Raw genomic sequence first — 16,389 nt, 5'->3', positions numbered from 1 at the left:
ACTTAGGTTCTAACTTTACATGCTTAGTTGTCCCATGTACTCTTCCCATTGTAATGCTCTCCTCCTCCTACTGTGGCTCCCATGGTAAACCAGTCTCCATAGTAAGCTCTGACACCTCATGTTAGACTACTCTTCTGCTTAGCTGCCTAGCTGTCCATCTTGCTTTATTCCACCAGATGGCTTTAGTATGGAATTGTTTGGGAAGCTAAGGGTGATGGAAGAGTAAGAAGACCTTGTACTTGTTAAAACAAAAACATTTATTAGTTTGTAATAATAGATTTGGGATCTATCAAATGGGATCATTTGATTGTCTTCTCTAACCTTCCTGAAGGTAGGAACTGTTCCATGGATACAAAATAGGATCCTCAGGATCCAGCCTAAAGTATGTGCTTAAGATTTTATTGAATGAATAGATATTCAGAAAGATTAAGTTCTTTAATTAGGTTGTACAGCTATTAATGTTTTTATGTGTTGAAGGCATGGAATAAATACAATTCTGGCTGGGCATGGTGGCTGATGCCTGTAATCCCAGCACTTTGGGAGGCCAAGCCAAGCCAATCACTGGATGTCAGGAGTTCGAGACCAGCTTGGCCAACATGGTAAAACCCCATCTCTACTAAAAATACAAAACTTAGCCAGGTGTGGTGGTGCGCACCCGTAATCCCAGCTACCTGGGAGGCTGAGGCAAGAATACTTGAACGGGGAGGCAGAGGTTGCGGTGAGTAAAGATCATGCCACTGCACTCCAGCCTTGGCCACAGTGAGACTCCATCTCAAAGTAATAATAAATAAAATAAATACAATTATCTGATTACAGAAATAAATACAAGCATCCTTAGTGCTTTCACATCAGATACTTCTCCTATATAAAAGTTTATGGGGATCATAGTGATGGCAATGGTGGCCCATCTGGAGTAGCTGCTGCAAAGGCACTGGCTGCAGCAGAGGAGGTGCGGCCGTGGCTGCCCATTCCACAGAGCCCGCAGGGAGCCAGGAACAGATGGGAACACCACTCTCTTCTGAGTTGGCAGGGCGGGAGCCCTCCCCTCCTGTTTGCAGCTGCAGTGGGTGCAGTGGACTCGAAGTCCACAGACTGGAGTGAGAAACAGGGCTTTTTCTGGCCCACCCATGGCCGCCCATGGACCAATCAGTGTGCACTTCCTCCCAACTGAGCCCATGAAAAGCCCAACTCCAACAGAAGGTAATACCTGCCAGTGGAACGGAGCTACCCACTGTAGGTCGCCTCCCCGCACAGACCTGAGCAACCCTGTGCTCTCAGAGGCCAGGGAACCTCGCCCCCCAACCCCGCTGCCCCTGAAGGCTCATAAGTACCGGCTCCTGCTTCCTGGCCTCTTCCCGCTCCTGGTGCCTGCTCCGATTTCAGAGCGGAGTTGAGGCCGAGCCTGGGCTTTGTTGCAACCCAGCTGGCTGTGCACCACTTGGGGTGGTGCTGACGTGCCAGCCCTCTGCTGCCTAAACCCCCTCCAGACTTTGGGTGCCAGTGAGCACGGGAAGGAAGCTAAAGCAGGGGCCAAGGATGGGTTGATGTGGGTCTGCAGGCGCCCCTCCCCACGAGCAGCCTGGGCTCTGTGGACGACATGATTGATGGCAGCAGGAGGCAGATAGGCTCCTGGGCAGAAAGGGGCAGGTCCCAGTGAAGCCCCACCCTCAAGCCAGGGAGGGCTTGAAGCATGGGGTCTGGGCTCTCAGTTTCAGGTGGAGTCCACAGAGGGTTGAGAAGTTAGAGGGCTTTTTCTGGTCCATTGGCCGCCCATTGACCAATCAGTATGCACTTCCTCCCTTTATGGGCCCCTGAGCAGCTTGACCCCAACACACGTGGAGATGACCTGCCTGTGGAAAGGAGCTACCCACTGTGGGTCTCCTCTCTGTTGAGAGCTGAACACTTGTTGGGGAGACCTTCCTGTGGAAAGGATCTCCTGAGAGCCATTCTATTGCTCAGTGAAGCCCCTCTCTCTTGCTTATGCTCCAGTTGTCTGAGTACTTCATTCTTCCCGGATGCAAGACAAGAACTGGGGACCCGCTAAATGCTGGGACTGAAAAAGCTGTAACACAGACAGGGCTGAAACATGCTCATCTGCTCCGTATGTTGCCAGTGACAAGGAGGAGAGAAGAGCTGCCCTTTCAGGAGCCCAGACCTAGGGGTCCCCAAGCCAGGGCTGTGACACCCTCTTTGGGACTCAGGTTGTGGTGTCTCCAAGCTTTCAGGCGCCTCTGTGTTCCCCTCATCCAGATGCAGATGCCTCCAGCAGATCTGCGTGTGGTACATCTGATCCAGCCATATCCTCGCTGGGAGCTGGCATCTTTGCCAGGGCCTGGAACTGCCCACCCCACTGCAGCAGCCGGCATCTGCGCCTGTCTCACTGTGAACAGGTGTGGGATCTGGGCCGGTAACACGAGCCAAGCACGGCCTGCCGGGCCAAGTGGGCAGAATGAGCCCAGTGGGCGCAAGCAATACTCAGGCAAACGGTGCCACTGGCCACAGATGTTTCTGGCTGGTGACGTGATACCCCAGAGATCCTGCCACAACAGTTTATTTAGGGAGTTACCCATGTACATGATTATCTTCATTTAATATAAGGCCATACATTATGAGTGCCATATAAAGTTTAATGTGTTAAGTAGTTTAAAAATATCTTTCACTTGGATAACTTTATACTCATTGAGTCATAAAATGTTGGCAAGGAAAGAGGCTCCAGAGATAGTCTAGTTCAGCACAACTAAGCAATACAGAACACACATGTTACTAGTATTCAGGAAGGAGTTGGGATAAGGGAGGTGGAGAACTATGTAAGTAATGGAAGTAAACCTTCCAGGTGATTCTGACTATCTTCTTTCCCTTCCTTCTTCCCTCCCTCTTTCTCTTTCTTCTTCTTCTTCTTTTTTTTTTTTTTTTTTTGAGGCACAGTTTCCTTCTATTGCCCAGGTTGGAGTGCTCTCTGCATCTGGAGCCATCTCGGCTCTCTGCAACCTCCACCTTCCAGGTTCAGGTGATTCTTCTGCCTCAGCCTCCTGAGTAGCTGGGATTACAGGTGTGTGCCACTACATCTGGCAAATTATTGTATTTTTAGTAGAGATGGGATTTCACTCTGTTGGCTGGGCTGGTCTTGAAATCCTGATCTCAGGTGATAAGCCTGTCTCAACCTCCCGAAGTGCTGGGATTGCAGGTGTGAGCCACTGCACCTGGCATTCTTGTCTCCTTTCAGAGTGTCCCTCAGTCTATGATTGATCTTGATCTGCACAGCAGCTTAGAGATGCAAGGCAAGGAAAAATTCAACAAATGAGGACACTGAGATCTAGAGCGTCATAGTGGCTTCTTAAGTTTTATCCTTCTTCATCTTTATCATACTCGAGAGACATTTTACCTAAGAATGTGATATTATTTAAATTCTTTTTTGTAATACAGTGTATTTGTCATGGTGGGGATGTGGTAGAGGAAGGTGTGGAAAAACATCCTAAGTACTTGAGAATTAGGCTGTTAGTTTCTTTTTATTGTTTCAGCAGTGCCTAAAAGTAATATGATGAGTTATATTCCAGGGTCTCTCGGTTAGGAGTATTAACTTATTGACAGATAATAGTCCTTTTAGATAGTTGATGAATTAAAAAAAATTACAGATGAAAAATCTGAGAGAGAGAATAATATCTGAAACTCATGCATCTTTAGTGAAAATTACTAGTACTCCTTACCTATGTGTACTTGTTAATATTAGAATCCCACTGAAAAGAACCTTATATCATCAGAATCTTTTTGCTGTGGATATATTGAGTATGCCAACTTACAACTTTTCATGTGATTATTTAATGACTCAGAGTTCTTAAGAAATGATTTTCTTTTTTTATTAAAAAATTTTTTTCCTCTTCATCATCCTCAGAGAAAAGGAAATGACTTTATTTTATTCAAAAGATGAATGTGAGTTATTTCATGTGATATTATGTTTAAATTGGCTGAGTAGAACCTGAAAAATAATATTTGAAAAATATATGACATATAAATAGGATTCAAAAATTAATAAATTTGCTTTGTTCTTATATTATTCACATTGAGAACCTGTATTTTCTAATAGAAAATATATTAAGAGACAAATCTGGAAATATCTTGTTTAATAATTTGTTTCTTTCATTCTCACTCTTCCCCAAGGGAAAACGAGTTCATTTTTTAAATCTAAGAACAAATGTTTGCCTCCCTTGCAGAGGTTGAGGACTAGCTATCAAATATGTAAGGTACCACACAGTCATCTGACACTAGGTGCTCAATAAATTGTACTTTTATGGATTTGTCTAGTCTTTAAACTGTTATCTAAAATATAACCAGAGGTAACTTTAATTTTGCTTTCCTACCAAATTCTCTTTTCTCTTACTCCTTTTCTACAGGTGTATCTACATCAGCAATCAAAATGGCATCAACCAGACTTCCTTCCCCCAAAAGCTTAGTGAGTGCCCCAACTCAGATTCTTGCACAGTTTCCTAAACAACATCAACAGTCTCCTAAGCAGCAGTTATATCAAGTGCAACAGCAGACACAGCAACCAGTGGCCCAGCCTTCTCCAGTATCTCATCAGCAACAGCCTCAGCAGTCTCCTTTGCCACCTGGTATCAAACCTACCATCCAGATCAAACAGGAGTCAGGTAACTGGAAAATGTTTATAAGATATGGTGATTCTTCTTTATTCACCAGTTTTTTGAGTCTTCCAGTTCATGAACATGGCATATCTCTTCATTTATTTGGATCTTTGACTTTTTCATCAGTGTTTTACAGCTTTCAGCATACAAATTCTGTACATGTTTTGTTAGATTTGTACCTAAGCATTTCATTTTCTTGGATTGATTATAATTGGGATTATGATTTCAATTTCAATTTCTACATGTTTTTTGTTAGTATATAAAAATACTTGTTGATCTTGTATCCTTTGACCTTGCTGAATGCACCTAGTTCTCAGTATATTTAAATATATTCCTTGGGATTTTCTGTGTACAACTATGTCATCTGTAAATAGGGACAGTTTTATTTCTTCCTTTCCAATCAGTATGCTGTTTATTTCTTTTTCTTGTTTTATTTTATTGACTAGAATTTTCATAGTTTATTGACTAGAACTTTGAATACTATGCTGAATGAATAAGAGTGAGGGGGCCAGGCACGGTGGCTCACACCTGTAATCCTAGCACTGTGGGAGGCTGAGGCGGATGGATCACAAGGTCAGGAGATCGAGATCATTCTGGCCAACATGATGAAACCCTGTCTCTACTAAAATACAAAAAATTAGCTGGGCATGGTGGTGCATACCTGTAAGTGCCAGCTACTTGGGAGGCTGAGGCAGGGGAATTGCTTGAACCCAGGTGGCAGAGGTTGCAGTGAACTGAGATTGCACCACTGCACTCCAGCCTGGTGAAAGAGTGAGACTCTGTATCAAAAAAAAAAAAAAAAAAAAAAAAAAGAATGGAGAATTGGACATCTTTGCTCTGTTCCTGATCTTAAAAAGAAAATATTCAGTCTTTCATCATTAAGTATGATGCCAGATGTAGGTTTTTTGTAGATGCTCTTCATCAGGTTGATGGAGTACACTTCTGCTACTAGTTTTTGGGAAGTTTTTATGAATGAGTGGATTTTGTCAAGTGCTTTTTCTGTTCAATTGATATAAGTTTTTTCTTGTTTAGTCTGTTGATATGCTGGATTATATTGATTGATTTTCTGTTAAACCAGCCTTGCTTATTTGAAATAAATCCCACTTGGTCATGATGGATAATTTTTTAAATACATTGCTAGATTCGATTTGTCTCTGTATTCATGAGACAAATTTTGCTGTGTAGTAGTATTCTTATTTTATACTTGCCTTTGGTTTTGGTCAGGATAATACTGGCTTCATAAAATGAGTTTGGAAGTGTTTATTTCTTTTCTATTTTTTTGGAAAAGACTGTGTAAGATTGATGTTAATTTTTTAAATGTTCAGAGGAATTACCTAGTGAAACCATCTGGGCCTGGAGATCTCTGTGTTTGGAAGCTTTTAATTGATGAACTCCATTTCTTTATTAGTTATAGGACTTTTCAGATTTTCTATTTCATCTTGGTTTTGGTAGTTTCTGCTTTTGAGGAATTGATCCATTTCTTCTAAGTTGTCAAATTTATGAGTGCAAATTTGTTTGTAATAGTTTCTTATTATCCTTTTAATGGCTACAGGATCTATATTAATGTCCTGTTTCATTTCTGATGTTGGTGGTTTTTTTCTCTTTTTCTTTGTCAGACTTGCTATTTATTGAACTTAAAACTTTATGGAATTTCTTGAGAACTAGATCTTTGTTTCATTTATTTTCTGTTTGCTTTTCTGTTTTTAATTTCATTATCTTTATTATTTCTGTCCTACTTTCTTTGGGTTTATTTTGCTCTTCTAATTTCTTAAGGTGGGAACTTAGATTATTGATTTAAGACATACTTGCTTTTCTAATTACTTAGCATTCAGTTCCATCTAGGTGAAGGCATTTGTCATAAATTTCTCTCAGCACTGTGTTAGCTGCATTCCACATATTTTAATATGTTGTGTTTTAATTTTATTCAGTTTTTTGTGTTTCTAAGTTTTTCTTCAGACTTCTTTGACCCATGGATTATTTAGAATTGTGTTGCTTAATTTCGAATGGTGATTTTTCTGGGTTGGTTTGTTTGTTTGCTATTAATTTCTAGTTCAATTTCATTATGGTCTGAGAACACACTCTTTATCAGTTCAATTCTTTTACGTTTATTGAGGTGTTTTTTTTTTTAACCCATGATATGTTCTACTTTGGTGGGTGGTCCATGGTGCTTGACAAATATCTATGCTGCTGATGTTGGGTGAAATATTAGATTCTGTTGGTTGATTATGTTGTTCAATTCTCCTATATCTATGATGAATTTTCTGCATAATAGTTCTATCAGTTGATGAGAGTGGGGTATTAAAAATCCCCAACTAATTTTTGGATTCTAGTACTGCAAAAACAGGTCTCTCAGTTTTTGCTACATATATTGTATTTTGATGTATCTATTGTTTGATGCATACATATTTAGAAACATCATGTAGTCCCGGTATGTTAATCCTGTCTCTTTATGTAGTGTCCCTTTTTTTCTCCAATTCTCTGTTTTTTTTTTTAAATATAAAGGTTGATTTCCCTTTTTACTCCCAATTAATTCTCTATGTTTTTAATATAAAGGTTGATTTTTTTAAATTTCCATTCTTAAAATTTAATTCCAATTTAATTTTTAAAGTCTGCCACATAAACTAAATGAAGGTAACTAGCTGTGTTAGTATATTTAGTGCATGTAATAGAGAACTATATTGATTGGAAGGGGGTGAATTCTATTGCCTTGTAAAGTATACTCTATCTGTAATTAATTTAGCCACTCCTGCTTTCTTTTTATTCATGTTGACATAGTATATCTTTTTCCCATTCTGTTATTTTCAACCTACTTACATTGTTTTATTTGAAGTGAGTTTCTTGTAGACAGCATACACTGTAGTTTTATATTTTTATATCATCTTTGCCAATAACTTTTTTTTTTTTTTTTGAGATGGAGTCTGACTTTGTCACCCAGGCTGGAGTGCGGTGTCGCCATCTGGGCTCCCTGCAACCTCCACCTCCCAGGTTTCAGCTATTCTCCTGCCTCTGTCTTTCAAGTAGGTAGGATTACAGGCACACGCCACCACACCCAGGTAACTTTTATATTTTTAGTAGAGACAGGGTTTTACCATGTTGGCCAGGCTGATCTTGAATGCCTGATCTCAAGTGATCCGCCCACCTCAGCCTCCTAAAGTGCTGGGATTACAAGCATGAGCCACTAATCTTTAACTTTTAAATGATATATTTATATCATTTGCATTTAAGGTAATTGTCGATATGGTAGGGGTTACATGTGCCATTTTATTATTTGTTTCTTTCACTTCTTGTTTTTCTGTTTCTTTTTTTTTTTTGCCTATTTGTGGTTTACTTGAAGAATTCTTGGGGTTTCATTTTGACTTATATACATATATTATTTTAAAGCATAGTGTTTTGTTCAGTTTTCCTAGCATTTGCTTATGGTGTTACAATATACATGTGTTGGCCATGTGAGGCCAAGAGTTTGAGACCCGCCTGGGCAATATAACAAGACCTCTACCCTTTTGTAGAGACTACTTTTTTATCTCTACAAAAAAGTTTAAAAATTAGCCAGGCATGGTGGCATGCACCTGTAGTCCTAGCTCCTTGGGAGGCTGAGCAGGAGTATTGCTTGAGCCCAGAAGTGTGAGGTTGTAGTGAGCTATGATGGTGCTGCTGTACTCCAGCCTGGGAAAGAGAGTAAGAGCCTGTCTCAAAGAAAAAAAAAAGGAAACAAACCCAAAACAACAAAAAACATATACTTGTGTTACCTATCATATTTAACCTGTTCACTGCATATTACTCTATATTTGAAATAATTTTATCTTTCTAGTAAAAAAGAGAGATTTCATCATATCTAATGTTGGTTAACATATAACACTTCCTATTTCTGCAAGGTTCCAGTTTCTAAGGTCTGTATTGGTGGCATTTTTGTGAATCAATTGTTACATTATACTATATTAATTAATTTTAGACAAGGTCTCGCTCTGTCACCCAGGCTAGAGTACAATGGTGTGATCATGGCCCACTGCAGTCTTGAACTCCTAGGCTCAATCAATTTTCTTGCCCCAGCCTCCAGAGCAGCTGGGACTACAAGTGTATGCCGCCACACTCAGCTAATTTTACTACTTTTGTAGAGATAGGGTCTTGCCTTATAGTACAGGCTGTTCTGAACCCTGGCTTTAAGCAGTCTTCTTGCCTTGGCCTCTCAAAGAGCTAGGATTATAGGCATGAGCCACAACACCCAGCCAATTTATTATTTTATTACAGACAGGGTCTTGCTCCGTCACCCAGGCTGAAGTGCAGTGGTATGATGACTATGACCTTGAACTCCCCAGCTAAAGCAATTCTTCCATCTCAGTGTGCCAAAGCACTGAGATTATAGACATGAGCCACTTCACCTGGTCTATATTTTATTTTTTTGAATAGAGAAGGTATTCATTAAAAACTGAACAGTATAAAAAGTTAGAGTGAATAACTTGACCTCTATCTAGTCCTCCCTTGCCATTAAGAAAAACTTAGTTTCTTATATATTTTTAGTCTGTACATATACAAGAAAATTTAAATATGGATTCTTGTACCCCCACTCCTTTACACATTTAAAACATAACACATGCACCTTACTCTCCCTGCCACCTTTAACAATATATCTTAGAGACCTTTTTAATATAGTCAATACATAAAATTAAATTGCTTCTGCATTCTACAGTGATACAGGTATACCTTGTTTTATTACACTTTGCTTTATTGTGCTTCCCAGTACTGTGGTTTTTTGTTTGTTTGTTTTGTTTTTTGTTTTTCGAGATAGAGTCTTGCTCTGTTACCAAGGCTGGAGTGCAGTGGCATGATCTTGGTTCACTGCAACCTCTGCCTTCTGGGTTCAAGCAATTCTCCCTGCCTCAGCCTCCCAAGTAGCTGGGATTAATAGGTACCTGCCACCATGCCCAGCTAATTTTTGTATTTTTAGTAGAGACGGGGTTTCATCATGTTGGCCAGGCTGGTCTTGAACTGCTGATTTCAGGTAATCCACCCGCTTTGGCCTCCCAAAGTGCTGGGATTATAGGAGCACTTTGCCCAGCCTTGTATATTTTACAAACTGAAGGTCCTTGTGGCAACCCCATGTCAAGTAAGTTTGTAGGCACCATTTTTCCAACAGTGTGTGCTCACATTGTGTCTCTGTGTCACATTTTGATAATTCTCATGATAACTCAAAGTTTTTTATTATTGTTAAATCTGTTACTTTAATCCATAATCAGTGATCTTTGATGTTACTATTATAATTGTTTTGGGCCATGACAAACTATGCTCGTGTAAGATGATGCACTTAATAAATAAATGTTGTGTGTGCTCTGACTGCTTCACCAACTGGACATTCTCCCATCTCTCTCCCTCTCCTTGGGCCTGCTTGTTTCCAAAATTGCAATGATATTGAAATTAGGCCAGTTAATAAACTTATAATGGCCTCTAAGTGTTCAAGTGAAAGGAAGAGTCTCATGTCTCTCACTTTAAGTCAAAAGCTAGAAATGATTAAGCTTAGTGAGGAAAGCATGTTGAAAGCCAAGATAGGCTGAAAGCTAGGCTTCTTGCACTGAACAGTTAGCAAAGGAAAAGTTCTTGAAATTAAAAGTGCTACTCCAGTGAACACCGGAATGATAAGAAAGCAAAATAGCCTTATTGTAAGTTTTAGTGGTTTGGATAGAAGATCAGACCAGCCACAACATTCCCTTAATCTAAAGTCCAATCCACAGCAAGACCCTAACTCTAATTTCTATGAAGGCCAGGAGAGTCAGGAAGCTGCAGAAGAAAAGTTGGAAGCTAGCAGAGGTTGTTTAATGAGGTTTAAGGAAAGAAGCCATTTACAGAATGTGAAAGTGCGAAACGAAACAGCAAGTCCTGTTGGAGAAACTGCAGCAAGTTATCCAGTAGATCTAGCTAAGATCATTGATGAAGATAGCTACGCTAAATACCAGATTTTCAATATAGACAAAATAGCCTTTTATTGGAAGAAGATGCCATCTAGGACTTTCGTAGATAAGGAAGTTAATGCCTGGCTTCAAAGCTTCAAAGACAGGCTGACTCTCTTGTTAGGGACTAATGCAGGTGCTGACTCTAAGTTGAAGCTGATGTTCCTTTACCATTCTCAAAATGCTAGGGTCCTTAAAAAGGACAAAGCCTGGATGACACCACATCTGTGTACAACATGGTTTACTGAATGTTTTAAGCCCACTATTGAGACCTACTGCTCAGAAAAAAAAAAAAAAAGATTCCTTTCAAAATATTACAACCCACTGACAGAACACCTAGTCACTCAAGAGCTCTGATGGAGATGTACAAGATTAATATTGTTTTCATGCCTGCTAACATAATATCCATTGTGCAGCCCATGAAACAAGAAATAATTTAAACTTTTAGGTCTTATTAAGAAATAAATTTTAGGCTGGGCCTGGTGGCTCATGCCTATAATCCCAGTACTTTGGGAGGCTTAGACAGGTGGATTGTTTGAGCCCAGGAGTTTAAGACCAGCCTGGGCAACATGGTTGAGACCCTGCCTCTACAATTTTTTTTTTTTTTTAATTAGCCAAGTGTGCTGTGGGAGGAGGATTGCATGAGCCAGGAGGTTGAGACTGCAGTGAACTATGATTGTGCCACTCCCATTCCAGCCTGGCTGACAGACTTCGTCAAAAAACAAACAAACAAACAAACAAAAACACAAAAAAACACATTTTATAAGGCTATAGCTGCCATAATGATTCCTCTAATGGATTTGGGCAAAGTCAGCCTTCTGGAAAGGATTCACTGTTCTAGATGCATTCAGAATATTTCTGATTCATGGGAGGAGGTCAAAATAATCAATATTAATAAGAGCTTGGAAGAAGTGGATTCCAGCCTCTGTGGGATGACTTTGAGTGGTTCAGGTCTTTGGTGGAAAAATAACTATCTTATGATAAAACTTGACTAGATGAGGAGTTGATTCTTATGGATGAACAATCAAAGTGGTTTCTTGAGATGGAATCTTCTCCTATGAAGTAATAATGTCCTGTCCTGTGGATGTTGTTGAAATGACAAAGGATTTAGAGTATTACATAAACATAGTCGATAAAGCAACAGCAAGTTTGAAAGGATTGCTTTCCATTTTGAGAGAAGTTCTACTGTGGGTAAAATGTTGTAAAACAGCATTTTATGCTTCAAAGAAATCATTCACAGAAGGAAAAAAAGCAATCCATGCAGCCAACATCATTGTTGTCTTACTTTAAGAAAATGCTGCAACCACCCCAGCCTTCAGTAACCACCACCCTGATTAGTCAACAGCCATCAGCATAGAGACAAGACCCTCCACCAGCAAAAAAATTATGCCTCTCTGAAGATTCAGATGATCCTTAGCATTTTTTAGTAATAAAGTATTTTAAATTAAAGTATATACATTTTTTAAGACAATGCAATTGCACAGTTAATAGACTACAGTGTAGTATAAATATAACTAATGTACACACTGGGAAACCAAAAATTTCTTGTGACTTCCTCTATTGTGATACTGGCTTTATTGCATTGGTCTGGAACTGAACCTGTAGTCTCCCCAGAGTATGCCTGAATTGTAATTTATGTAACGAATCCCTTGTAAGGTTGTTTCTAGTTTCTCTCTCTCTTTTTTTTAAATTCAAACAAAACCGCAGTGAACAAGCCTATATAGGGTCGTTTTGTGTGTGTAAGTGTATCTGTAGGATTAATTTCCAGAAGTATGATTGTTATGTCAGTTTTGATAGATGTTGCCAAGTTTTCATCTTATAGGGCTTTTCAATTTATTTTCCTACTGTTAATGTACATGCGTCCCAATTTCCTCACAGTGCCCCCTTCCCACCAGTATATTTTCAGTTGGATTTTTGTGACTGTGATGGGGTTGAGGGGATGTTATCTCAGTATTTTTCTATTTTTCATTTCTTTTATTGAGAGTGAGTTTGAGAAACTATATGTTTTAGTGACCTTTGTAATTCATCTTTTGTGTGCTATCTGTATGAAAATTGTCCACTTTCATAATTTGTAGATTTTTTTTTTCAGTTTGTTTGTCTTTTGACTTTATGGGGACTTCAGTGCAAAACACTGTTTGTATAGTGTGGTGTTTAATGCTTCCAGATTTTCCATCACAGTTTATAATTTTTGTACTTAAGTATCTTGGAATTTATCCTGGTATGAGGTTAGACAATATAATACATTGATAACCAAATGTGATTTGAGTCTGTAGTTTTCCTTTTTGTGTGCAGTGTTTGTCAGGTGTTTCTTTGAGCATCATGTGTATTTCCAGGAAATAATTGCAAAAGTTTTTTTTAATGCTCTGTAATTTTTTTATATTCAAATTTTATTTATTTCTTTAGAGACAAGTTCTCTCTCTGTTGCCCAGGCTTAAGTACATCAGGCAATTCTGCCACCTTAGCCTCAGGTGAGACTACAAGCATGTGCCACTATACCTGGCTAATTAAAAAAATTTTTTTTGTAGATTTGGAGGTCTCACCATGTTGCCCAGAGTGGTCATGAACACCTGGCCCCAGGTGATTCTCCTGCTGGCCTATCAAAGGGTTGGGATTATAGGTGTGAGCCATTATGCTCAGCCTGGAATATTTTTTCTTAAAGAACTTTATTGAGATATAATTGACTAAGCAATCAATGAACGCATTTAAAGTGTACAATGTAATGTTATTTAATATATTCCCAGTTATGTTCAGCCATTATAACAGCTGATTTTAGAACACTTCACTTCAAAAGGAAACCCCATAATACTATCTCCTACTCTTTGCACCCATTCTTTCATTTTCCTATCCCTGGCCCCAAGTAACCACTAATTATTTTCTGTCTGTAGATTTCTGTACTTTGGACTTTGATATGAAAGGAATCATATCAAAGTCTTTTGTAACTGGCTTCTTTAACTTAATGTAATATCTTTAAGGTTCATCCATCTTGCAGCATGTATTAGTACTTCATTTCTTTTTATGGCCAAATAAAATTCACATTTTGTTTATCTGTCCATTGATATGCATTTGGATTGTTTCACCTATTGGCTTTTATTAATAATGCTGCTGAAAACATTTGTATGCAAGTTTTTTGGTATTTACTTCTCTTGTATATATACGTAGGAGTGGAACCTCTGGATCATATGTTAATTCTGTATTTGATTGTTTGATAAACTGTTGTGTTTTCCAAAGCAACTGTACTGTTTTACATTCCCTCCAGCAGAGTATGAGGGTTCCAGTTTCTCTACATTCATGTCAACACTTTTTATTCTCTTACATTGATTCTAGACAGTCTGCTTTGAGTAAAGTTATATTTCACTGTGGTTTTGATGTGTACTCACCTGATAACTAATGATGTTTAGCATGTTTTCATGTGCTTATTGGATCTTACATATATTTTCCCTGAAGAAATGGCTATTCAGATCCTTTACCCATTTTAAAATTGGGTTAAATGTCTATTTATCATTGAATTATAAGAGTTATTTTTTGTGTGTGTATATGTGTGTGTGTATATATATATATATATATATATACATATATATGATATTAAACTCTTATCAGATATGTAATTTGCAAGTATTTTTTCCCGTTTCTTAATTGTCTTTTTACTTTCTTGATGGTACCTTTTAAAACATACCAGTTAGCTGGATGCAGTGGTACATGCCTGTAATCCCAGCACTTTGGGAGGCCAAGGTGGGTGGATCACTTGAGGTCAGGGGTTTGACACCAGCCTGGCTAACATGGCAAAAACTGGTCTCTACTTTAAAAAAAAAAAAAGGTAGCCGGAAGTGATGGCATGCACCTGTAATCCCAGCTATTAGGGAGGCTGAGGCAGGAGAATCTCTTAAACCCAGGAGGCAAAAGTTGCAGAAAGCCAAGATTGTGCCACTGCACTCTAAACTAGGTTATAGAATGAGACATGGTCTCAAATTAATTAATTTAATTAAATACAGCAGTTTTTGATATCTAACTTTCCTACTTTCTGTTGCTTTTGCTTTTATTGTTATATCCAAGAATCCTTTGCCAAATCCAGTATTTTAAAGATTTACCCAACGTTTTAGTTTTACCTCTAAGTGTAAATGTTTGATCCATTTGAGTTAATTTTGTATATAGTGTGATGTGTCTCACTTAATTCTTTTGCTCGTATCTATTTATTTGTCCCAACCAACTTTGTTAAAAAGACTATTTTTTCCCCCATTGAATGATCTTGGCATCTTTGTCAAAATGCAGTTGATCATAGTTGTATGGTTTTATTTCTGGACTTTCAAATCTATTGTATTAATCTGTATGTCTTATGCCAGTACCATACTGTTTTGATTACCATTGGTTTGTAGTAAGTTTTGAAATCAGGAAGTGTGTGTGTCCTTTTGTTTTCTTCTTCTTCTTCCTTTTTTGAGACCGAGTCTTGCTGTGTCGCCTAGGCTAGAGTGCAGTGATGTGATCCCAGTTCACTGCAACCTCCACCTCTCAGATATAAACAATTCTCCTTCCTTAGCCTCCCAAGTACTGGGATTACAGGCATCTACCACCATGCTTGGCTAATTTTTGTATTTTTAGTAAAGACAGGGTTTCACCGTGTTGGTCAGGCCGGTCTGGAACTCCTGATCTTAGGTGATCCACCTGCCTCAGTCTCCCAAAATGCCAGGATGACAGGTGGGAGCCACCATGCTGGGGTTCCCACCTGTGATTTTTAATTCTTTTTTTCAAGATTGATTTTAAATTCTTTTTTTCAAGATTGTTTTGGCTATCCTCAGTCTCTTGAAATTCCATATCAATTTTGGAGTTAGCTTGTCAATTTCTGTGAAGAAGTCAGCTGAGATTCTGATATAGATTGTGTTGAATCTGTGGATTAATTTGAGGAGCATTGTCATCTTAACCATGTTAAATCTATGAGCGTGGTATGCTTTCTTATTTATGTAGATCTTTAATTTCTTTCAATGTTTTGTAGGTTTCAGCGTGTACATTTTGTATTTCTTTTGTTAATTTTATTCCTAAGTATTTTGTTCTTTTGGTGCTATTATAAATGGAATTATTAATTTCACTTTCACTTTTTAGCTGTGTATTGCTAGTTTATAGATTTTTTGGTGTTGACTTATCCTGCAGTCTTGCTGAACTCATGTCTCATTTTTTGGTTCTAATTTCTGTTAGTGGATTCCTTTGTTTGTTTGTTCATTTTATATAAAGGGTCATGTCATCTGCAAATAGATATAGAATTTCTTCTGTTTCAATCTGGATGCTTTCTTTTCCCCTCCAATTTCTCTGACTTGAATCTCTGGTATAATATTGAACACAAGTATCAAGAGCAGACATTATTTTTTCCTTATTCTTTCTATTCATAGAACTTCTTTTAGTGTCACTTGTAAGGTGGGTCTGCTTATTGCAGGTTTTGTTTATTTGGTATAGTCTTTAGTTTGCCTTCATTTTTGAAAATTAGCTTTGCTGGATATAGGATTCTTGGTTGGTGTGTTTTTTTTTTCCTCGAGGACTTCAAATGTGCTATCCAACTGCCTGCTAGCTTCATCTTTTCCGCTGGGAAGTCACCTCTTACTTAACTTTATTGCAGTTCCCTTGTGAGTGTTGCGTTGTTTTTCTCTTGCTATGTTCAAGATTTTCTTTTTGTCTTTGATTTTCAGCATTTTTACTGAGATGTATCTGTTTATGATCTTTGTGTTTATTTTATTTATAATTTGTTCAGCTTCTTAAACATATATGTTACTGCTTTTCAGTGAATTTGGAAAGTTTTCATCCATTATGTCTTTGAATATTTCTTTTCTTTT

The 16,389-nt window shown here is 38.3% G+C and overlaps 1 protein-coding gene across 41 annotated transcripts in view; it reads left to right on the top strand.

Annotated features, from left to right (window-relative positions):
- Nucleotides 1-16,389, top strand: part of EMSY (EMSY transcriptional repressor, BRCA2 interacting) — a 116,866-nt gene that overhangs the window by 54,512 nt on the left and 45,965 nt on the right. For all 41 annotated transcript variants that reach the window (XM_078340184.1, XM_035265378.3, XM_035265375.3 and 38 more), the window contains one exon: nucleotides 4,389-4,643. In XM_078340184.1, the coding sequence (XP_078196310.1) occupies nucleotides 4,389-4,643 (255 nt within the window). The remainder of the gene's footprint in view (nucleotides 1-4,388; nucleotides 4,644-16,389) is intronic.

The sequence above is a fragment of the Callithrix jacchus genome, chromosome 10 (assembly GCF_049354715.1).
Source record: "Callithrix jacchus isolate 240 chromosome 10, calJac240_pri, whole genome shotgun sequence".
Taxonomy (NCBI): Eukaryota; Metazoa; Chordata; class Mammalia; order Primates; family Cebidae; genus Callithrix; species Callithrix jacchus.
The sequence above is the reverse complement of the archived record's forward strand: the minus strand, read 5'-3'. Positions and strand labels throughout refer to the sequence as shown.